A 23,821-nucleotide genomic window follows, 5' to 3' on the forward strand; every position below is an offset into this window, starting at 1 on the left:
CTGAAAGTGGCACAAATAATGAGAGCAATAAACGCAGGTCCGCTATAGTTTAGCGCACAAACAGGGAGTTTTGTTTCTTTTTGATCTTGCTCTTTAAGTCTGCTTGCCAAAATTAATCTAGGCTCTAAAGATGGGACAAAACTTCCTCACAAGCTTGCAGTAATGAGGCGATTTCCAGCCACTCTGAGGCTCTAATGGCTTTGTAATGAGAATAGCAGAAGATTTATGAATGCCAGTGTCAGGAGATTGGTGAGGAAATTTAAATTCAGTCTACCCTCCTTTGGACGATGCTGCAAATAAAACAGCTGAGAGCCTCAAACAAAAGCAGGATTTTTGTGCTATTGCACCTTAATTAATTAAACAAATACGAAGCTGTGCCTCCACATAACTGTGCTCCTTTTTCTTACTTGTTTTTTGCAGTGGTCATTGCACTCGGTAATTTATTCAAGGCAGAGACAGAACACATAGATCTGGACCTAAATAATAATCACCTCTGCGTCGGCTGACGTGCTTGGATCAAGTTCTGTGTGCACAAGTGCAGAGACTGGCTGCTGTTTCCAGAGGCAGGTATGTGGCTGGTGGCCCGACCCAGCTGCTCCAGGCGGTCTTCTGGCTTCAGGCCTCCTCTCGGGCAACGGTGCAGAGCACAGACACCAGCAGGGGGAGACCTCCACCCGTGCTGGTGCGGGACATTCGGAGAAGCTGCAGCATGAAAAGCGCGAGAGGATGCAGCAGAGGACCGGCGTCAGTGAGCTGGCGGGCACAAGGCTCGTTTCCTGTGCAGCAGCAGCAGACACGGTGCACCGACTTCCACTTTTAGATTTGTCAGCCAGGAAGACAACCGTTTACCACAAAGCACATGAAGCTAGATGAGACGTAGACCAAGAATCAAACAGGGTGCGTTAATCATCCAGATGTTGGGGGTCGTAGTCATTGTTCTGTTCATGTTTTCGCCTCCATCTGCAAGTGAAATGTCGGCCTCGCCTTTGATCCTTTAAGCTGTCCTTAATAAAATCCAAAGAGCTGCCAGATTTAATTATTTGTCATCAGCGGAGGCCACCTGTCATTGTTCCTATTCTTATTCCATCACACGTCACTAACGCTCTTTCTCTCATTGGCCTCCCTCTGAAGGGTCTTTCTGATCATGTTTAGTTGGTACACGGTCAACTAACGTAACGAGACAGACGTTCTTTAAACAGTTCATCCAGACTCCAGAGAGGTCACACGAAGGTCTTGAGGTTACTCCATAGCCAACTTGCTCTGCCTTCCTTGTGAAGCATGTGAGGTCCAGCTCAAAGCAAAACAGCCCCCCCGAGCCTGTTTCCAACCATGACCAGGACGGTATCTGCTGAATGAGCCTGTCCTCCTACTCTGCATCCTCTCCTGCTGACTGGCAGAGTGATGCTGCCAAGTCAGAAAATGGCTTCAACTGCTCACAGAACACGTATTCTGGTTTGGATCCAGAAAAGGATCCGGCACCACACTCAGAGATTTAAAAACTCCAGGGGATCAATGTGGATGATAACCATCTGTGTGACAGCCCTTCTACCCACTGCGGTTCTTTGGATGTCCATCTGTGGCCTGATAGGCTTCTGATGTTGAAGTATCAGAGCAAAACAGCAAGAAGGAAGACCAAACAACCTTCGAGATGCACTGAAATGTAAAATAATGGTAATTATTTGTTTGTGCTAGTTGATGCCCTCCAGCGGCAATAGGACGAAATGCAAGAATTATGTTATGAATCTGTTAGAACACTTTTCTTTCAGCTTGAATTGGAATAAAAATGGAATCAGCAGAATAAGGAAAACGAGGTAACATTTATATATCGTGTATAATAATTGTGAATGATGTTAGGTGAATGTGAAACTTATGAAAGTATTGTAAAAAGAAGAAAAAGAAAAACAGGTATTTACAATGACACACATATCACGTCCTTGGTGTCTGTGTAGATTCTCAATCACGTTCTTGGTTAATTATAGTGTTGAGTTTTCCCCCGTGTAAAATATCCTAGACTGTACCTCATAGCCCCACAAATCCCTTTCTCTGGCTTTTAAAGTGTGGTTTGCTATTTTAAAATAAATGGATTTTTACCTGAGGCTTTTGTTATACTCTATAATTACTCTTGCAGACGGAGAAGGAAAACAAGGTAGTATTCATTAAATCACTTGCCATCTAAATCTGTTACTCTTATTTCAAACCTTTACAATGTTTTGGTTCGTCTGAACTGCGGTTAAACACATTGAAGCTCCAAACGAGGCTGTAATACATTAAAAACATCTTCAATGAGGCAAATGTTTTACTGTCAAACTTTAATTAAGGGCAGAAGCTAAAGTTAAAGTTTCCATGAAGACGCCAGACTGATGCTAAACAGGGTGTCATTCGCTCATACAGCCACAAGGGGGCGTCGCGAGCCTACTGTCTGAACCTCACCTGTGAGGATTTATTTTATTAAATTTCAGATGTAAATAATACTTTCTGGTTCTATTTCTCACGAAGCTACCTTGAAACAGTTAATTATAAATCTTTCCCCGTAACTCCAGCACACTGTCATGTGTATTTGCTTGGTTGTGAGCCGGTGCCAGCAGTCAGTGGGGGAGGACACACCCTGGACAGGTCATACGTCCACCACAGGGCAGGTTTCAGTCAAAATGACAGTAAAAAATTAACAACCCTGGAGGCTAAAAGCACTAAAACCCTTGGGAAATATCCTGTATTTAAACAAGTTCTCACCCTGAATCTGGTGAATCAGCCTTTACTGTTCAATAAAACACCCAATGAATTACTTTATCTCCAACTAAAGCCGAGTTATTTGTCCGTTCCCGTGGTATTGATTGGACAGACTGCGACAGTGATGTAAAGGTCAGCCATGTGTGCCTCAGCCCACTCGGCTGAGGTGTGCGAAGCCGCTCGCCCTTCTGGCACAGATGTGCGTTGACGTGCTTCCAGCTGTTTGTGGGAAATCGCGTCGTCCAGACCCGTCGTCTGGCGGGACCTGTCGATCCTCCCCCGTAAACTTTGTGAGATCACCGCGGCTAATTTGATCTGATGCGACAGCTTCCATGAGGTCAGCCCATCTCTGAGCCTTATAAAAGCAGCCCGGCGAGCTCCCTCAGCAGCGTCCGGACCGACACCCAAGCAAGGTGGGTCAGAACTCTTCCGACTCCAGTCCCTCCAGAGCTTCACCTGTGAAGACCAAACGTCTCTGTGCTCCTCGTTTGTTCCAGATTCAACAAAAAATGTCTTCGACCGTCACCTTTGCGCTTGTTTTCCTGGCCTGTGCTCTGACTCTGAGTACCGGACAGAGTGAGTAGAACTACTGGGGATTCTGTCTTTGGTGCCAGAGGATCGAACTGAGGATTGATGGGAGAATCCTGGGAAGACGTTATGTGTTTATACTGTGTTCATAATTACTTACCCCAGTCTGGCAAATGTTTCTCTAGTTACAGGATCTTCCCTTTCTGTCCCAGCTGTGATTCTTTCTGAATCTGCTCTCTTGAACAGCGAGCTGTAAAGGACGATGTGGAGGCGAGTACTACAGGGGCTACACGTGCCAGTGCGACTACACCTGCCTGACCTATGACGAGTGCTGCGATGATTACGAGTCCCAGTGCACCACCAGTAAGGCTCCTCTCTCCTCACGGCCGCGGGGACGGAGCGGAGCGTCCGACCGCCCCGTGTAACCACCGGAACGCGCCGGTCTTGCATTTAGAGCCGTGTTTTATGTGCGACAGAAAACTCGTGCAAAGGTCGCTGCGGGGAGGCCTTCAGGAGGGGCCGGGGGTGCAGCTGCGACCCCGACTGCCAGAAGTTCAAGCAGTGCTGCTCAGACTTCCAAACCCACTGTGATGCTGCAGGTGAGCGTAGCGTCCGACCGGCTTCAGGTAGAATCTGCCCGACGGGAGAATCCGGGCTCATTTGTGCACAGTAGCCTGCAGTCACCTGCACGAGATAAGACTCTCAATACTTCCTGTCTTGGTAATCACCAGAGGAAATCAGTGGAGCCCCCAGTGCTACAGGGCCAGTGAAGAGTAATTCATGCCATAATGTAAATCATAACTCCCCTCCAGGTATTTTTGACTTAATGCTCCATTTTCAGTTAATTTAGGTGCGAGCCGCTTTATTTATTGGTTTATTTTAACTGCTAACGTGCTCGTCTGACCCCCGACAGACGCCGCGCTGAAAGATGGAGCACAGCCGTCTCCCACGTTCAGCGGAGGCAGCGATGCAGGTGGGGGCGACTGTCGGGATTAACGTTTCCAGAAAGCTCGCTGCGCTCGTGCAAAACGCTCCACATTTCCACAGCGGTTTGGCCTCACGGGCCAAAATCAACGGCGCCGTGCGGCGTTGGCGCGAGCGCGTCGGGCTGTTTACCCAAAGACTCTCTTGGGCTGAGTGAGCTGGCTTGGTTGTGGTTTTTGAAGTTGAACGCAGATGTTTGAATCCCACAGATGATCCCTCGATGCCGCCGGTCAGTCCCGCCGCCGATTCAGACGACCTCAGCGATGGTGAGAAAGGTTAAAGGTCACGATGCCTTCAGGGTGACGGCCGGGGTTTCTCACCTGCAGCTTTCGCCTAGAACCGGACGACCTCCCTCAGGATGGGTTTGGCAGGGACGGATCGGGGGACCCGGAGCCCACTCCAGACCCCGGCAGCATCAGGGGCGACGGGCTGCCAGCTGGCCTGGATCAAAGCACCGATTCCACGCCGGATTCAAACAGCGCGGAGTTCAGCAGAGAAACATCGACAGTCTTCCCTCCGGCGACCTCCGGGGATGGAGCGACACCGGCTGCTGGCGTCCTCACCCCCCTGTCCCCGACCGAAGCTGAGACGGTTCTGCCTGACGCCCTGGGCAGCACCCCGGCCTCCTCTGACGGGCCCCGGCTCACACAAACACCCCCCTCCCCGGCGGGAGCTTCAGCCTCCACCGGACCCAAAGTGGGCCTGACCACAGCTCTGGAAAACTTTGAGGCGTCCAGCTCCGCCGCCTCGTCCCCCCCGGCGCCGACCGCAGCCACGTCGAAAGACGTCACAACGGCGCTCCGGGAGCTCCTGACGACCCTTATTCCCGCATCCTCTGACGCAGTCCGGGGTGTCACGAGGGACGACACCACAGCAGTAACCACAAACGACCCTTCAGCCGTCACCCAGCAACCAGCCAAAACCACATCAAAGCCTCTGGCCAAACCATCACCGGCGAAACCGACGAGCGTCACACAAAGCGCCAACGGGGACGGACTGAGCAGCTACCAAGCAGGTAGGAAAGGTTCCCGAGTTCTCTGCTGCCCCCCCCCCCACCTGTTTTTCTTTCCTGCTGTTGCACGTTTGTCTCTCCTAGACGACAGCAACGATACGGACCTGTGCAGCGGGCGGCCGGTCAGCGGGGTCACCACGCTGAGGAACGGCACCATGGTGGTTTTCAGAGGTCAGAAGGGCGGGCTGGGACAAGTTGGGACTGTCTGACGGCGACCTTGACACGGCAGGGTTGTCTTTCAGGGCACTACTTCTGGGTCCTGGACAAAAACAAGCTTCCTGGTGCCGCCCAAAGCATCACACAAACCTGGGGGGTCCCCTCGCCAATAGACACCGTGTTCACCCGCTGCAACTGCGAGGGGAAGACCTACATCTTCAAGGTGCGTCTGCTCATTTCACCTGGTTTTTATTTTCCGTTTCAAAGGCCTGACCCTTTCGGTGTTGGGGGGGGTGGTCATTGCAGGGAAACCAATATTGGAGATTTGAGAACGGCGTGGTGGACACAGGTTACCCAAAACCCGTCCAATCGGGCTTCGACGGCCTTCAGGGCCACATCACCGCGGCGCTGTCGGTGCCTCAGTACCGGAAGAGGAGAGAGTCCGTTTACTTCTTCAAGAGAGGTGATGAAAACTAACAAAACACGCTGAAAATATCTTGAGATCTCTTAGAAACACCTCTAATCATCAGTGGGGATATGACGTGTGTATTTACGGTCGTTTCAGGGGGACTGGTGCAGAAATACTCCTACCACTTCACCCCCAGCACGACATGTGGCACCAAACCCAAGATAAACATCTACGCTGTCCGCCACCGCGTGTCCCGCCAAGCTGCAGGTATTGGTAGTTTAACCCCTGTGTGTCACCCACCTAAGATCATGTGACGTCATGTCTGTGGTGCTGGGTGGCCGCGGTCATAACCGCACTTTAATTGACAGAGGTCCAGCAGAGGTCCGTCTCGTAAATATTTGTGGGACCAAGCCGCTTGTGAACCTTTCACGTCTGCGGCGGAACCAGGGATCACCGGTAATCTGAGAAAGGGATCTATCTGACCGACTTCATTACTTTCCCCTTCCAGCATCTAATCTGGGTCCAGCCATCAACATCCGGGCGTCTTGGAGCGGTTTCCCCTCGACCATCACCGCCGCCGTGTCCGTCCCCAATAAACGGGACCCCGAAGGATACAAATACTACGTTTTCTCTAGAGGTGAGTACCCAGGTACCCCCCCCCCACCCACGGTTTCACCTCTAGCTCTATTTCATTATTCATTACAACACACCTTAAGACTGGGGGGATGGGGGGTGTTAAACTTCATGCAGAACTCTCCCCCAGAAACCTGCAACACGTTTGGTATCCCAGTTTTTCCTTGTAAAGTCTTGTGAAAGAACTGTGTGTATAGGTGTGTGTGTGTGTGTGTGTGTGGGGGGGGTGTTGGGCAGATGTAAATGTCATTAAGGGTGGTGCTTGTTCACCTCGGTCTCAGGTTTCTTTTGGTTATTGAGGGGAGTTTCCACAATAACAATGAGTGCTGTATTTTAAAAGTTTGGAGTTCCAGGAATCCGTTTGTTCTGGAACATTCCAGCTTATATAACATACAGGACACACGGGCTCCTGTTAAAGCTGGAGCACACCTCAAAGTGCATTCTCTGGTCTGAAACGTGCGTTTGTGTCTTTTTTAGCTCAATTCTACAAAGTGGGGATGAAGAGCGAGCGTCCTGCCCTGGCTGCACCGGCCACCAACACGTTCGCTCAGAACAACTTCTTCAAGTGTCCACAGAAAGTCTGACCAAAGTGGTTTTAAGCTTTATTACAGTCTTCATAAAACACTTTGCTTCAGCTTCCACTGACAAGTTAAACTTTACCAGCAGATTTAAAAAGCAAAACACCAAATAGCTAAAGATACCCTGCCTTTAGAAGAAGTGAGCTTTATCCCAACTCGCGATAGAGTGTGTTCCTGTATTAGGGTCTCTGCTCATTTAGACAATTAGTGCTTCATCTTGCAAATCTTCTCCCGTGTAAACCTCGGGAAGGAAACCCCGGACCTGTCGACAGAGAAAATGTTTGAATAAATTCTTGCTGTACTGCTGTAAAAACAAGTACACTGGCTGTATAATATGTCTGAAACGTCAAAGGAGGCCTTTATTTCCCATTATCTGTCTCTGCCTGCTAATTAAAAGGGCTGGAACTGCATTAACATCACGACTGTTGTCTCTTTCCTGCCTTCCTGTTACCTCCTCTCTTCCCACGGCCACCGCGGTGTTCTGGCCAGCGCTGCAGCTGACGGCTGGGTCCGGGTCTGGAAGGTTTCGGTGGAGCGCTGCTTGTGTCTAAATAAATAAAATAAAATAAAGGATGCGGGTATCAGAGCTGGCGGCTGGAGATGGAATAAATGAATAAAGCATCTGAAGTAGTGTAAGCTCCAAAGACGTACCGGCAGAGCTAGAGGAAGGCTCCTGGCTGGTGGAGGGCATGTTGGGCTTGTCAGATTGCTGGCTTGGCTCTTCTCCAGAACCCTGAGAGACCACTGGGTCCAGTGACACTTCAGCAGAGGACCTGAAGTAAAGCAATCAGGAAAACACACAAATTAGACCTGAAAAATACAAACATGCGAATGAGATAACGACAGAGGAGCAATTCCAACCTATCAGCGTCCGGCTCCAGGAGGCCGTCGCCTCTCTCTTCCCCAGTGGCGGCTGCTCCTGGCACAGGCAGGCCTGGCGTGGACGTGCTCACCATGGGAACAGACTGGGAGGCCTGCTCAGAGGAGTCAGACGGAGCCACCTCCGAGAAAACCGACACTGGAGACAAAAACAGAAAAACAAATCACTAAAAGCAACGCTCAAGCTGGGAAATATCAGCCCTCTTTACAATTATTAACAGATATTAGCAGAAATACCAGGTGCTGCCACTTGTAGCGGTGTTGTGGGAACACTGCGTCCACCGGACTCCTCTTCGTGAGTGGCTAAGAACAAGGGGCTCTCATACATTCCAAGACCTGAAAGTATTTTTCACAATAACAAGGCTGTTTATGTTATTCTGCAGCATTTGTAAGTCTGCTCAGGTGCGAGTGAAGCACCTCCTTGTGACGCCAGCTGTCCCAGGTCCGAATGGGAGGAGGAACTGGTCTGCGGCATGTCCTCAGTGGGACCAAATCTGAAGCGTGGAACACCAGCCACTTGGGGAGAACTAAAATAAATAAATCACAGGCCATCAGGCAGCAGAAGAGAGCAAAGTGGACTTTCTATCAGTGATACTTTTATTTATCTACTAAAATAAAATGTGAATACAGTTTATGACTGCGTCAGCATGCGAGCGCTTACTGGATGGCCTGGTCAAGACCATCAGAGCGGTGCGGGACCACCAGGGTGGGAGTGCTGGGAACCATTCTGTCATCTTCATCGAAGAAATGCTGCTGCGGGAGGGGAGGGGGAAAAACACTTTTCAGGGAGGTCCAAATCGGAACCTTTCACAACAATAATATCGGAAATGATTTGGAACCTACAGCGCTGCCTGATGCACCAGGGGTGAGCTGAGGGACGCGCGGAACAGGAAAATGCTGGAGGTGGCATTACACAAATAGATTAGAAGCACAAAAGTAAAAATAAATGAACTTAATGAATGAGCCGTCATGAAAATCTCTTGTTTTTCTCAGACCGCTCATCATACCTGGACCTGAGCAGGAGGTCCCAGCTCTGAGGATGAAGCAGGGTGGATGTTCAGATCAGGAGGCAACTGATGTTTTAGTCTCCGTGGTGACTGGGGCAGCCTTGAGCCAGAGCTTGCGACTGGCTGCTCCGTGGAAAAAGCCTCCATCGCGCCGGCCTCGACTAAACCGATCACAAAAATGTTCAGCTCAAGACGTTCAAATCATGTTATTCAAAAGAAAATATCCTTCATTATCTCCGAGAGAACTCCTGCAGCCTAAGGCCTCTTTAAATCCACAATGGCATTTCTTATAATCCACTGGCTGATCAGTACGAAACAAACTGTTCATGCGGCACCAGACAGTAATACGGCTCTTGACTTTTTTGGCTCATTGTTTGTTTGTACTATCCATTTTTATTAAGTTTAATTTAAGAAATAATAAAATGGCTGATTTGTGCCCTTTAATCCTTCCGCTCCTGGCCAGTAGGTTACAAGGAATTTATTATTAAAGATGAAAAAAGCCATTAGGTTGCTGTTAGCCGAAGTTGTTACATTTTTTAACTAAAGCAATCTTCCTGGACCCTTGTAGACATGACTTTAAAACAATGATAAATGACGTCCTTCTCAGTCATCAAAAACCCTTAAATAAGTAATGAGACAGTTGTTGAGTGTATGCGGAGACACTGAGGAGGATCTACGTATGTACGGCATGTTTGACAGGGCTTCCTGGATCTTACAGCTGGGTGTCTGGGAATCTGCTGGTCTCTGGGTGGAGTCGGACGCCCCCAAACTCTCCTCTGTCTCTGTGCCCGGGTCTGTGACGTCAGCTCCCTGAGAAACAACAAAAGGAATTCATGTACTTAAAAAAGAAAAGGGATCAGGAAAAATGAAGCAGGACTATAATAAGTCCCACAGGGACATATAACAAGTTATTGGTAATAAGCCAAAACATCTCAAGTGACACATCAAGAGAAATAAAGCCAGAGCTGTAGGAGGTAATGTGGTGTCTCTCTAGTATTGGAACCTTGAAATGACCCTGCCTCTCACCCAAAGGTTGCTGCAAGCATTTTCTCCTGAATTGAAGTTGCCATGAGTCCTTTATATTCAAATGATAATGTTCATTTATTCAAAACCCATGTTCTGCACCTCAAAAATGCCCCACACCTGCTGTTTACAAGTGACTGTCTCTCTACAGACACTGACTCACCCCACTGAACTTGTGCGAGACTGGTGTGAAAACAACACGCACGGGAACAGTTATGACACAGCGGTAAAGTAAAAGTGACGGTAAAATAAGACGGTGGAAAAACTCTGTATGTGTTGGATCGTGCACCGAAAACCCCAAATGAACGTGTGGGTTGATGTGGCTTGATGGACGTTTTGTGGGCAGGATTTTACACAGATGGATTTACAAGAGTGGATCTTGAGTCATAGGCTAAGCTAACCTCCGTGTCTTCTCCTTCGTAAGCTTCGGTGCCATCTCCGCTTCCCTCATTGCTCTCCTCTCCTTCTTCCTCTATCTCTCCAGCATCTTCTTCGTCTCCTTCCTCCTCCTCGTCCCCTTCTTCCTCCTCCTCCCCTTCTTCGTCATCAACATAATCCTATATATAATTGAATTAGAAGTGATGTATATGCACATAAATATTACCTGCGCACTACTAAAAAAATGCCCTGGACATGTTCTACCTGTTCTTCTTCCTCCTCATCCCCCTCTTCCTGTTCGTTCTCACTCTCTGTGTCTGTTACTATGACTATCACTTCATGTTCCAGCTGGTCAGGGGTGTCACTCTGGGTGTGGGAAGCCTCCTGGTCCATGGCGATGGACTGTGAGGGCGTGCTCTCATCTCCTTCCTCCTGAGCTGGGTAATCCTCCATCTGCAGAGCAAAACAATGACACCAAAAATAAGCGTTCTGCTCTACCTTACATACAAGAAAGCTACATACTTCAGTAATATGTCAGAAGTTATATTCAGATATATTACTTTTCCAATTGCTTCTAACAGACTTTAAGTCTGTATTCAATTTGTCGTTGATTTAGGGAAATATTCCATCTGTGGACTTTTGATTTCTTATCAATGCTAAAACCACGTGTATGTTTAAAGGAATCATCACTACATGCAGCTGCATAAACCGAAAAAGGGCTGGAGAATATTTGGCAGGATTACAGTATATTGTTTGGCATCTATGATAACCAACCTGGCTTGCTTCAGCACTGTCGTCTGTGGGCACCACCCCCTCAGCCTCAGTACTGTCCTCTGCCAACACCTCCTCCTGGGAAAAATAATTCCACGCCAGACAGGGTGTGAGATTGTTGGTTTCTTTCTAAAAGTCTATTAAGATTTCTATATAGTGACTTTCTCCTCACCTCTGGACCCACACGCTGAATGATGCGCACTTTCTTCGACACAGGAGCCCTGGAGGGATCCTCCTGGTTGGTCTCCGAGTCAGCGACCACAGCAGCATCCTCGTCATCCCGAGCTCTCTTAGACATGGAGGATGTTCCTGGAGTTGCCGAGACTTGAGATGACATGAATTATTATTATACTGTAAATGCTCGGGGCAAAATAAGCCGCGCCAGAACAACCTTAATTATGTCAACGAGTAAGCAAATGTGTCATGTTCAAAACATGTACGAGTGAACGCACCAGTCCCAAACACAGACGAGGTCGATGGCCAATCCACCTGGGAGTTAGGTGTGGCTTCAACGACTGCGGAAGGGGGCTCCTGATTGGCTGGCTCTGTATGGCTCACGCTCTGTTGCTGGGTTGGTTGGACAAACGCTGTGGCCTGTGTTTGCTGAACAGTCAGCATGGGGTTGGCTATAGTGGTCTGGACGTTGGGGCTCGCGGAGCGCACTGAGCCACTCGCACTGCCATACACGGTCACGTGCTCCACCGGTGGGCCTTCGGTGGACTGCATGGCTGTTAAGGAGTTTGAGAAGGTTTTGCTTAACGCACAAGTAATATAAAATAGTGCCAATGGTAAGAACAGCATGCCTGAAGATTTAGAGTTACTCACCTTCCTGGGATTCCGCCTGTGTGGTGGGCATGACGGTAGCTGTGGGCGTTGGGGTGGCAATGGGGGCTGGGGTAATCATAGGCCTGATGCTCGCACGCGGAGTGGGTTTGTTTCCTGGATTGACAGGCTGTTTGCTGGCTGTTGCTACTACAGGTGTTGGCTTAATGTTGGCAGTTGGAGGCTCAGATGTGCTGGCACTGAATCAAAATAGATGTTAGCAATATGAAGGCCGACTCGACTAGCTGGCGTTCATGCATTTGTGCTGCGCTGTAGTGCAAAAAAGAAAGAGTGATTTTGTCTGGCATACCTGCCCCTGTCTGCCGCTGGCGTTGTCTTCAGAGTGATCTGCCTTTGTTCAGTGCTCCTCTGCTGCTCTTGTGTCTGTGAACCAGAAATAAAGTCAAGATGGAAACTTACCAACTTAATGTTGGAGGGTAATGTCATTTTGGTCTAAAACTTTAAAGCAGACTCTCACCTTGCTGGGACCTGCCTCAGGTGGTTCATCTCTCTGTTCTTGTCTCTCCTGTTGGCCTCGCAGGTCTCTGAGCTCTCTCTCCTGTCGGCTTAGGCGACCCTCGTACTGGGACTTGAGAGCACTCACCCGGACCTCCAGTTCCTCACGCTGCTGCTTTAGCTCCTCATTGTCCTTCTGGAGCTGTTCTTTGGCACCTAGACATATATTCAAATTGCAAAATACATATCTGAGTGTGAGAATGTGTGCTTCTGTATATTCCTGTATTTTTGATGTTTGTAATGTGGTGGAACTTTCTTACCCATGAGCTGGCCGATCTTTTGCTTGGCCACAAGAAAGGCCTTTTTAGTTTTCTCCTCCTTCTCCGACATCTGCTGTCTCCTTGCTTCCTCCTGAGAAACTTTTTCCTGAAGCTCCTGTCTCAGTCGATTCAGTTCCGTTTGGAGTTTTGAGGACTGCTCCTGGCTGTTACGTATTTCAGTTTCACGCTCGGAAACCACCTGAGAGAGAGGGCATGATATTACTGACTATATACTCACAAACATAGATGTGCAGGAAAGACAAGCTGGAATGCTCACTGTTTATGAAGGTATTATTTCACAGGAAACTGAACTATGAAGTTGCTATTCACAGGGGTTCTCTTACAAAGAACACATATTTCATATATATAAAAAACTGACAATTAAAATTTTTGCATTAAATGTCCAGTGTTTAACCTTGTTTAAGTTTTCCAGCTGTGCTTCTTGGTCTCTGGTCTTTGCTTCGGCCTGATTCAAAGAATCCCTGAGGCTCTGCAGTTCCTGGACTGAGGCTTGACGAGCCTCCTCGGCCTGGGCTGGGCCAGACGCTGTCTCAGCAACCATCTGTATAAAATGGCGGGTAAGAGTGATATGAATTCAATCAGCATATATATATAATGGCATCACACCATCACTCAGCAGGACAGTTTGTACAATACAGCCCTGAAATTTAGGGCTACAAACTCTGACCTTGTCATGTTGTACTTTAAGCTCATCGTACTGGGTCTTGTAGCGGCGTCCAATCTTTTTGACCTGGGTGATAGTTCGCACCTTCTCCTCCACTTCCTTCTTCAGAGCATTCCGCTCTTCCATTAACTTATTTGTATTATCTCTTACACTCTGAAGCTGGCCTTGCAAAGATGTTGTCGCATTATTGACCCTGGACAGATCAACCAAAAATAAGGTGAACAGAAAAATGGAGTGCAGAAAAAGGATGAAGGAGAGAGAGAAAAAAACCTGGCAACGTCTGCTTTAAGCTTGTTGTTCTCCTCAGTGAGCAGCTGAATGCGTTTGACATGTGCTTCCCTCTCAGTGTGCAGCCGTTTGTACTCCTCTGGATCAGAATCTTTTTGCTGGCTCACCAAATGCTAAAGTGGAATGAGAAGTTGTGGTTATTACAGAACAACTAACTATAGTAAATAATTTCACCAAAATAGAAGCATCAACATCATAGTTCCATCCCTGAGAACTCTTCTCTTCACTGACCTGAGTGCGAGCTTTCCAACGTTTGATCTCATCCTCCAGTATCTTCTTCTCAGCCTGGAGCATCCCGCTCTTCTCGCTCAGCTCCGAGTTGGACTGCTGCAGTGGCAAGATGTCCGATTCCATCTTTTGTAACTGAAACCATCCAAAAATGTGTCAAAACATTTGGCTCGCTCAAAAATACTTGTGTAGTATGTGGCCTGGACAGAGTATATTTGTACAGGGATACCTTAGCTTGGGCTTGCTGCAGGTCTTCCTCCATCTTTTCCTTCTCCTCTCTCAGCAATTTGTTGCTTTCAATCAGGATGTTCATTGTTTCCGTCTTTTTCATCAACTCATCATGTTGAGCCAGAGTCTTTGCAGTCACCTAAGTCACATGACCAATGGGTTTTTACTTAGATAAAGTTAAAAAAACAAAAAAACACTTATATTTGAGCCAAAAATAAACATTGCTTTTGACAGAAGTTTTTCTATAATAAAAGGTGGAGCAGCAAAAGTTACTGTGGATCAACACAGCAACACAAACCTCCATTCTGGCCCTTGAGGCCTTCATGCTGTCCTGCACCTCACTCAGCTCTCGTTGCAGGTTCTCTGTCCTTAGACGGTAACGTAGAGTCTCCTCTTGTGCAATTTCAAAACGAGACTCTGCAATCTGCTTCTCTCGACGGACAAACCTGCCAAGTTTAGATGTGAAAAGCACCGATGATTGAAACTGAACTGAGGATTTTAAAGCAAAATATGCAAACCAATCAAACTGTATTAATAGAGAGGTAAAAGAGTAGGAGCACAGTAAGAATTGTGCCAGAACCCTCACCTTAAAACTTCAAGGATCTGCTCCTGAGATTTGTTTTCTTCCATTAGAGCGATGTTTGCTGTGCTCTCATTGACTGCTTGGGCCAATTTTTCAGCCATTTTGCTGCTCATTGTTTGGATCTGCTCGTGCAGGATGCTATTCTGCTTCTGCAACTCCTCATTGCTGCTCTCAATCTTGGAAAATTCCTCCTACACAAATAACAAAATTCATGAAAACCCATCAAACACTAATACCCATAAGGGTTGGAATCAGTAGATATACTAAATGAAACTTAAGTAAATTACTGATATTGAAAACAAACACTGACCTTGAGGATCTTTTCCTGCTCCCCCCAAGAGACTCGTGCCTCCACGAGCTCAGAACTGATCCTTTGGACTTTTTCCTCCAGCTGGTGTCTGATGTCAACAGCCTGAGAGGCCTGGGCCTTGGCAAGTTGCATGGCCTCTACATCTGTGGCATGCAGCATCATCTCCTGCTCATAATTATTTTGTGCTTCTGCTACCAGCTTAGCCTTAAATGGAAGAAAAAAGAATACAATTAATTTACAAAACTGCCTTGATAATTTTCCATCAAGAGAAAATTCCATTTTTATTTTTTAAAATAATTCGTAGCTCACCTGCTCCTGGATGTCTTGTAGAAGTTGCTGCTTTTGAGCCTCAGCTGCAGCCAGTGACTCTAGTGCTGCTTTGTGATCTGCTTGGACACTGCTGATATTTGTCCTTAGAGTGTCCATCTATAAAGTGCAAAATTCTTTATTGTATAATGAAAACAAATGAGAGACTAATTTAAACAGAATATTCAGAAAAGGTTTATAACTACCTGTTCATCAAAAGAAACCTGTGCTCTTTTGTTCTGTTCCTCCAATTCTTGTTTCTCTTTCGCTGCTTCCAGAAGCTTTTCCTCTAACCTTTGGGAATTCTTCTCAGCCTCTTTCATACGAGCTTCTATGGATGCTTGTACTTCCTCCGTAACCTGTTCAAACATAAAAAGATTTTATATAAACTACCAGCTACAGTCACCAAAACTACAAGGTGGTATACGAACATGCAGCGAGTGTTTCCGCACCTCTTTTTCTTTGTCAAGTGATTCTTCCAGGCTCTGAACCATAGCTCTGTACTGCTCCATTGCGGCTGTAGTGGCCTTGAGGCTCTCTGCTAGGTCATCTGCCCGATTTTCTGCCAGTTGCAGGCGGCCCTGCAGGTCTTCTCTGTCTTGTTCTTAACACATCAGATGTGAAAGCATGAAGAATGAGCATCAGTGATGCAATTCACTGTCAACTTTGGTGTTTAAAGTTAAGGAAAGGGGATGCAGTGTTGATCAAAGAAATGGATGCAACACTTTAGCATTAAGCAGAGAAAAGATATCAAATAAATGTACTTGTCTTATGAATAATTATTAAAGTTGACTGTAGAGCTTTTTGGTATTCTGAAGACTTCCAGCCGCCCGTAGTAATATAAAGCATTTTAAACACTAAAATCAAAAGTTTTGATGCAAGTTATAAGGGTTTTATTCCTATGAGATGGTAAATCAAACAGAGTTTGTGCCAACCTCTGACTCTGGTTGCTGACGGGGAGCTCAGGACATGGCGCGATTCGTTGCTGCTTTGCTGCATCCTCAGGTTTCTCAGTTCCAACTCGGCAGCATTCAGAATCTCCTTTGTCTTCTGATGCAAAGCTACTTGTGTCTCCAACTGTCTCTTTGTGTCCACCAACTGGACCTGCGTGTCAAGCATGAGTGAGGATGGTGAAGAACCCAGTCAAACATTTTCTCTTCATGATTTTGAAGGCATTTTTAATTCATAGATGGTGGAGTATTGCAGATATGATCATAACTGTAACATAAATTAACAAACCATATTTTATGGCAGCAGAAAACAAAAATGACAACGATTTAGATTTTGTCTTACCTCTTGGTTTCTGCTGAGCAGGTGGCGCTGCTCCGCCTCGTGCTCCAGCCTCTTTTGCAGCTGGGAGATCTCTCGCTCCTGTTTCTCCAGCTGGTTGTTCAGACGTTGGCGTGTTTCTGTCTCAGAACGTTCAAGTGAGGCCTGAAAGAAGATAAAGTTAGAATTCTGAACAGTGTCATTTCTTTGTTTGGGAGAGAGAGAGAAAAAAAATCAGGAATAAATTCTGTATACCTGAATTGTTTGGAGGTTTGTCAGAAGCAGATTCTGAGTCCTTTGTTGGCTCAAGATCGTCTCCTTCTCCTGATTGAGTCTGCACTCATCCAGCTTCAACATATCTCTCTCCTTGCGCAGACTCTCCAATTGACCCTAATGCACAAACGAGTTTCCGTTGTCAACAACAAAGTTTGCCTGACCCTGAAAACACAAAATTAAAAGAAAACTACACAAAAAAAGAGACCTCAGCCATTTTAAGTTTCTCTTTGGCAGCTCTGAGGTCCTCGGTCAGAGTGTGAATTGTCTGTTCGTGTTTCTGTGCTGCAGTGGCCATCTTTTGATCTTTCTCTCTGAGAGAAGCAATTTCTTTCCGGTAGCCCTCGACGTTGTCTTGCAGCATTTCATACCTTATATTGTGACCAAAAAATGACATTTAGCAAACCGTGCAATTTTTAAACACATCCTGTGACCCAGAAAGAGTAGAAATAAGTTATTTTACACAAGAAAGTGTAAACTTACCTTTTGGAGGCAAACTCTAGCTGTGTTGACATCTTAGCATTTTGGGAATGGAGGTCAGAGAGCTGCTTTTGGAGCTTCTCGTTTTGCTCCATCATCATCTTATCATTCTCCCCACGCTCTTTTTTATAGGTGGAGAAAACTTCTTGCAACTAAGAATGTGATCAGACATATTACTTAGTTTTGGATTGAACAACTATGTCAACAAAGGCCGACTAATCAGGATAATATTGCCACCTAGTGGCAGACAGGAGGTCAAATCTTGAAAATTCACACATTTGGTGGCAAATACAATAGATTTTATTCAAGATCACCTGTTGCAAAGCTGCTTTGGCTTCCAGTGCTTCTGTTGGCTCTCTGGCCATCGACACTAGTGCTGTTGGCGTTCCAGGAGTGGAAACAGCTGCAGGTGAACATCGGGGAGTGGATGTCAGGGAAAATTCCTCAGCTGGTGCACCTTAAGGGAAAACAGTACGAGGATGGAACCTTAACAGGAAGCACACTCAGAACTTTACTAATAAAAGAAATCATGCATGAATTGCCAGTTTTCCCATATTTTACTACTACTACTTGATGTCTGTTACCTTGTGCGGGTAAGTTTACTGCGGTTGCCTGAGCCAAGAGCACACGATACGTGTCCCTCTGCTTCACGATGGCCTCGGTCATGTTGATATGCTGGACTCGTTGTTCTCGTAGCGACTCCAGTTCAGCTTGGGCTTTCAACAAATTCTGCTCCAGTTCACCAACTCTGTAACAAGGCCTGTCAGTCAACCAGTTTGAAGTTGTATTTCCCTTTTCCATTTTGTTAACTATCTGATTATGGGTCATACATGTCACACAGAAATGATAGATAACTGACATTTCTGTCTGTAAAAACAGATAAGACTTGAGTAAATTAATCCAACGTACTTCTTCCTAGAGATCTCGGACTCCTCTTTCTCCTGGGCATCGCTGAGTTCTCTGAGGGCCACCAAGAGACGCTGATTCTGCTTCTGTAATTCCTCTATGCTGCGGAAGCTCACCAAGTGTTGGCTGATCACTTCGGATGTGCTGCTGACATCAGTTGAGCTCAGCTCTTCCTCATGAACCACATGGTTTCCACGAGCTTCTTCAAGCTCTATCAGCAACACACGCACCTGCAAAAGAAAAAAAAAAAGCAGTGGTGGTTTGCTTGAACTATAAACAGCCATATTTTAACAATGAAAACAGCATCAACACACCTGCTGAGCCATGTCTCCCAGCTGCAGTTCACATCGCTGGTTTTCCCTTTCCAGAACAGATGATCGTTTGTTAGCTTCATCAGCCTCCTTCTGTAGACGATGTACTTCCTTTGGGAACATAAAGACTTCAGTTACTCACACATAATCAAGCATCATATTCCCTATCAACCTGTTCAAAATAATCATTAAAATTATTATTTCTGCAATTTATTCTGAGAGATTAAATTTATGATGTTCAAGTAAAAACGAATACAATGGGATGGGGAATTTTACTTCCAGTGGAAATTATTTCTTGAACCCACCTTCATAGCTTGTTCTAGCTGAACAGAAAGACCTGCCACTGATTTCTGCATGCGCTCATGTTCATCGCGCTGGCGTTTGAGAATTGGGGCTTTGGCTTCTACCTCCTGCACAATATCATCCAGGTACTTATTGACCCTCTTGTTCTCCAATCGCTCCAACTGCAAATGTTCCTGGCTCTCCACAAACGCTGAATACAACTGGAAGTGCAGACATTGGCATTAGCAAACCATGGTATTCATTGGACTCGCAATAACTAACTAAACTATCTATAGTGACAATTTACTGGGTAATGGAGGCTTTTGACTATTTTATCACAAGCCAATTTAAACAAATTAGAGAAAACGATCTATTAAAGGTACCTCTGTCAGCTTCATGCCAGGCTTTATCTTGGACACAGCAAGTGCAGTGGGAGACAGATTTGTCATTTGTTCCTCCGTCAGCATCGACATTGAACCAGCAGGACCTGGAATTTTTCACATTTCCTTAATTTGATGGCTTATTTTAATGCCTTTTAAAAATAAATTAAGTTTAATGTGTACATATCAGAAGCCAGATGAAAAAACAAACCTCTAAGTTTAGAACTTGAAAGCAACTCATTGGCATTGTCAAGCTCTTTCTCGAGGACTTGGATTCTTTCTTTTAACTCTGTCACATTCTTGTCTGTGTTGCAGTTCATCTCCTGTAACTTTTCCTCAAGAGCCTTGTTGCCTATGATGGGAAAAGGTTTAAAGAAGCAGATCAGAAATCAAGCAACAAACATTCCTTCCTATAAGCAAAGCAACAGTCTTGTACCTTCTCCCGCATCCTTGAGCAGTTTATGTAACTCCTCTACTACTCGATTTAGCTCTTCACTCTTTGCCTCAGAATCTTCTGCTGCACCCTGTCACAACATTAACACCACAAATAGATTTAATATTGGCAAATCAAAGGCAAATGCTACAACATTAACAAAATCCATGGAAGGTATTACACTCTGGGACACAACAGCTGTTTGCCAATATACATTAGTTGCTTTTTTTTTTTTTTTTTAAATCTTCCTGCACACTGCATTAAAATCCCATCTGTAAAAAAACATGGCAGAACAAGTCATAAATACCTTGTAGAGATTGGAAAGCTTAATATTGGCATTCAGCTCATTCCTAAACTTTTCCTCCATGGTGACCTGCTGTTCCTTGACCTAAAATAAAGTAAAAATCAGTGTTAACCTCAATGAACTTTCACATTCAACACCACAGTTCAAAGTGAATCTGGATTCTCCATAAGAAAAGTAGGAAAAAAATAAACATACTTCTTTCAGTGTGTTGATCAAGTCCTCATTCTGTTTCTGCAGACGCTCATTTGAAGTCCTCAAACTGCTGCCTTGGTCTTGCAATCGGTTCAACTGGAAATCACAAACAAAAAAAAGGTGTTTGAAATACACAGGATAGCATAGTACTATAACACAATTAAACCTGCTCCACTTAATGTCCTTCAGCTTTATGGGAGACTTTTATAATCAGTGAAAATGGGAGACATGCCTCATCTTCTTTGTTCTCCAGTTTGCACTTCAGCTCCAGGAGCTCGTTTCCTTTCTGTCTGGAGATTGACAGAAGTTCTTCGCTCTTAGCCTTCAACTCCTCATTCAACCAAGATGTTTGGCCATACAACAGCTCCTTCTCTTGCTCCATTCGCTTCTCTTTGTACTGTAAAGACAAAACACCAGAGCTCTTGTAAACATGCAAAAACTAACGTCAGTTTGAAAAGTCACTTTCTACATTAACAGGTTTGACGTAATAAATTATTTAATTGATTTTTTTTTTTTTTAAAAATGATGTTGCTCACTTTAATGTTGACTTGAACAGCTTCAAGTTCATCCACCTTCATCTGCAGGGCCAATTTAGAGGTGCTGACTTCCACCAACTTATCATTGAGTTGTTTTAAGTCATCTGGTAATACAGTTATTAACATAAGTGAAGATATAATGAATGGCTGTAACAAATGCAACAACCTGAACATCTAGCCATACCATTTAAATGTTCTACTTCAGTTGATCGCCTCTCTAGCGTTCGCACGAGCTCTCGCTTTTCTGCTTCCAACTCTTCTTTGGCTTTAGAGAGCAAAGTCTAAAAAAGAAAAGATCAGTTGTCCACCATTATAATGCAAAATATTGCAACAACTCAGACCAGACGTCCACGACATATATTCATCTAAAACTGTTTAGGAACCTCATGTATTTAGTCGTGTTTAAATTCAACTAAAAATAGAACAGTCACAAAAGGAATAGTAAAAATAAATACAGAGAAGAGCTTCAGAATTTAGGAGAATGTTAAAATGTGCCATAGAAATTTGGAATTTGAACTCTGTTTCTCACCTTCTCTGAAGAGATGCTCTCTCGGGCGTGTTCATAGTCTCTGCTCTTTTCAAGCACAGCTTTAAGTTCCTCGTCTAAATGGGATTTGTAAATTGTAAAAAGGAAATATTATTACAGTTCGAGGGAACTGAGTCAAATGAACTTTAGGAATCCCCTCTTACCGAGTTTGGCATATTCTTCCTTAAGTTTGAGATGGTCCTGCGTCTGAGAGGAAAGCTCTTCCCGACATTGGGCGAGTTGGTTGACTTTTTCAAAGAAATGTTGTTCTGAAAGAAGTTCAACAAAGATATACGTGCATTTGTAAATTGATTTCACCTTGTTCACAATGCTAATAAGCTAATATGTTAGCCGTTTCTTTCTTAAACGGCAAGTCGTGTTTGCACCATGACGTCACATTTAAACACAAACGGCATTTGATGTGTCGTGCAAATTAATTTGCACCTGTAGAATCAAAATAACAAACTATATCGAAGTTTGCCTGCTTCATAGTAAAATCTTGCAGACACGCGGTACGCAGAGAGAAAAATAACAAGAATCGTCTTACCGCTGTCAACACGAAATTGCTCATGTTGCGCTTTCAAAGAATCTACTTCATATTGTAGACCCGTGAGAATCTCCTCGAGTTTATTTTGAATGGTCGGCGGCAGGTTGGATATTTCCGAATCACTCAACTCCTTTCTCAACAATGCCGCCATTTTTTCCGACGGTGACACACACAGCGCGCAGCCGCAGATCAGTGCGCTCTTTGCAGTTTGGGAATTACTGATGCATTGTGGGAGTTGGAGTCAAAACATGCTCTTGAGGGGCTTAATACTTAGAACACACTTCTGTATTTTTATATTTCCGAGAGAAAATAAACCCAATATGAAAAACTATGAAACTAATCTTGATGTTGATTGTGCTTATCCTACTTTGGAGAAGGTATAGATTTCTTGCCACGTAAAATATCAAATGTTTCAAAATATCCATATTTTTTTGTCAAGCGAAAGTTAATATCAACATAATTTCATAGCTTTAATATGACCGGGGGACTAGAGAGAGTGGAGCAGGTCTCATTTAATAATTTCAGATTTTCAGCAGATGGCGCTAGTAGTCTAATAATAAACATCTGAGTCTGAACATGCACCCCGCGTTAAGCGCAGCCATCAGAATTTAATATGTATAAAACAAAAAAGCATACTACAGTAGATGGTCTCATGAAAAAATAAGTTATTTTAGAATCTCTTAAGCTTAAATAATCTATTTACCTATATTCCTCCTCCTCCTTCTACTACTACTACATTTTGCTTCAAAATACATGAAGTGCATGTGAGGAAAAGTGTTGATACTTAACATTAGCGCAAAATATTTAAACTAATTTAACAGATGGATATAAACACTGCAGATATTTATTCATTCACTGGATTGTAGTGAGAACTTTACTGTCACAAAAAAACAAAACCAAAAAAACAAAATCCAAACCCAACACATGTCGAGACACTTAGCATCATGGCAGATGTTTCCTCCAGGCAGCAGAAATATTTGGATTACCCTTAGCAGAAGGAATATTTGGATTACACTCAGCTGTCACACATGAATCTAAAGCCAAAACATATAGAAACATTGCTGTAAACACAATTTAAATTAACTCTTTTGGCTTTTGTCACTTGAGCACCCTGGAAGCACTCTGTTAGATAAGAATGTTAGATAAGAATGTTACATTATTCCCTCTCTAATCCTCTCCCTGTCTGTCAGAAGTTGTGATCTGGGCAGTTTGTTTATGGTGTCAAATGAAAATCCATTTTTGCCAACACTCATAGTTTTTGTTTTTTTAAGTTAAGCTTTACATATCATTTTTATGGAGTAGTCAATTTAATTTCTTTGTTCCACATTAGCTCTAATCTATTAGAATATGTGCTAAATTTAAAATAAGACTATTAATTTAAACAGTGAGTCAATGAGAACATACAAATACAATTATCATAGACAGTGAGCTTATCTTGTACTTATGTCATCCACATCCACTTTCCATATTTGGGCCGCGTGTTCCGCAAACCAGGCCCCTGCTGGCGTGTCATGACATCATCTCTGTGCGATTGTCTTTCATGTGGGTGAACTAGAGCGTTGCAGCTGAGCAGTCCAACAGCCCAATCACAAAAACTCACCACAGTGTTTCTAATTAGTACAGGAGTATAAACAGTGCAGTGGGATCCCAGCGACGAGAGGGGGCGAGAGGTCAGGTGGTCACCTCAGGGATAAATATTAAGATAGAGGAAAGGATTGCTCAAAACATCAGTCCCTCTCTGCTCCCTACTGAAGCGGTGAATCTGTTGCCGAAATTATATTGTAAAATATCTTTTTGCCTAATGAGCACTGGTCCCTCTCAGAGGAACGCTGCTGCAGCTGTGCAAGTGAACTAACGGGAGAATGTTTTTTCAGTTCGGCTGTTTAAGTTACTGCTCAGTTTTGTTACCATGGTGACAAAGGTGCTTCCACCCAGATGTGACGTGTGGCCTGTGGGTGACCTCAGCATCACTCATAAACGCAAGTGAAAGGAGAATAGTTCAATTTCGAAAGACCTTAAAATGTGTTGTCCTCTATAAACTAGTCCCACTCTTGCCTGGTTAGGTCCCACC

At 44.9% G+C, this 23,821-nt stretch overlaps 2 protein-coding genes across 5 annotated transcripts; one reads left to right on the forward strand and one right to left on the reverse strand.

Annotated features, from left to right (window-relative positions):
* Positions 1-2,924: 2,924 nt before the first annotated feature.
* Positions 2,925-7,441, forward strand: prg4b (proteoglycan 4b). 3 transcript variants are annotated; one of them, XM_057038406.1, is made up of 14 exons: positions 2,925-3,140; positions 3,225-3,303; positions 3,502-3,618; positions 3,732-3,854; positions 3,987-4,067; positions 4,169-4,228; positions 4,449-4,505; positions 4,577-5,254; positions 5,336-5,422; positions 5,494-5,630; positions 5,714-5,870; positions 5,973-6,083; positions 6,325-6,453; positions 6,927-7,441. In XM_057038406.1, exons 2-14 carry the CDS (start codon positions 3,237-3,239, stop codon positions 7,031-7,033), a joined length of 1,911 nt encoding a protein of 636 aa, XP_056894386.1. In that variant the 5' UTR covers positions 2,925-3,140; positions 3,225-3,236; the 3' UTR covers positions 7,034-7,441. The 3 variants fall into 3 exon arrangements, with proteins under 3 accessions (XP_056894386.1, XP_056894385.1, XP_056894387.1); XM_057038405.1 differs by having other exon boundaries at positions 2,926-3,303; XM_057038407.1 differs by lacking the exon at positions 3,987-4,067 and having other exon boundaries at positions 2,928-3,303.
* On the reverse strand, positions 7,039-21,939 carry tprb (translocated promoter region b, nuclear basket protein). 2 transcript variants are annotated; one of them, XM_057038404.1, is made up of 51 exons: positions 21,751-21,939; positions 21,368-21,472; positions 21,207-21,280; positions 20,862-20,958; positions 20,678-20,781; positions 20,374-20,538; positions 20,145-20,237; positions 19,953-20,033; positions 19,649-19,736; positions 19,424-19,564; positions 19,216-19,319; positions 18,856-19,053; positions 18,554-18,661; positions 18,243-18,469; positions 17,918-18,081; positions 17,648-17,790; positions 17,337-17,485; positions 17,062-17,224; positions 16,836-16,970; positions 16,605-16,745; positions 16,247-16,415; positions 15,764-15,915; positions 15,518-15,670; positions 15,315-15,431; positions 15,006-15,209; positions 14,699-14,886; positions 14,411-14,558; positions 14,114-14,251; positions 13,888-14,019; positions 13,639-13,769; positions 13,372-13,561; positions 13,099-13,245; positions 12,684-12,882; positions 12,386-12,579; positions 12,218-12,291; positions 11,911-12,107; positions 11,538-11,813; positions 11,258-11,409; positions 11,089-11,163; positions 10,579-10,767; positions 10,338-10,493; positions 9,630-9,723; positions 8,914-9,074; positions 8,750-8,803; positions 8,568-8,656; positions 8,324-8,433; positions 8,144-8,242; positions 7,889-8,045; positions 7,679-7,800; positions 7,479-7,574; positions 7,039-7,289 (listed from the first exon to the last, which is right to left on the reverse strand). In XM_057038404.1, exons 1-51 carry the CDS (start codon positions 21,899-21,901, stop codon positions 7,240-7,242), a joined length of 7,044 nt encoding a protein of 2,347 aa, XP_056894384.1. In that variant the 5' UTR covers positions 21,902-21,939; the 3' UTR covers positions 7,039-7,239. The 2 variants fall into 2 exon arrangements, with proteins under 2 accessions (XP_056894384.1, XP_056894383.1); XM_057038403.1 differs by having other exon boundaries at positions 8,568-8,659.
* Positions 21,940-23,821: the final 1,882 nt, after the last annotated feature.

Source organism: Takifugu flavidus, chromosome 7 (assembly GCF_003711565.1).
Source record: "Takifugu flavidus isolate HTHZ2018 chromosome 7, ASM371156v2, whole genome shotgun sequence".
NCBI lineage: Eukaryota > Metazoa > Chordata > Actinopteri > Tetraodontiformes > Tetraodontidae > Takifugu > Takifugu flavidus.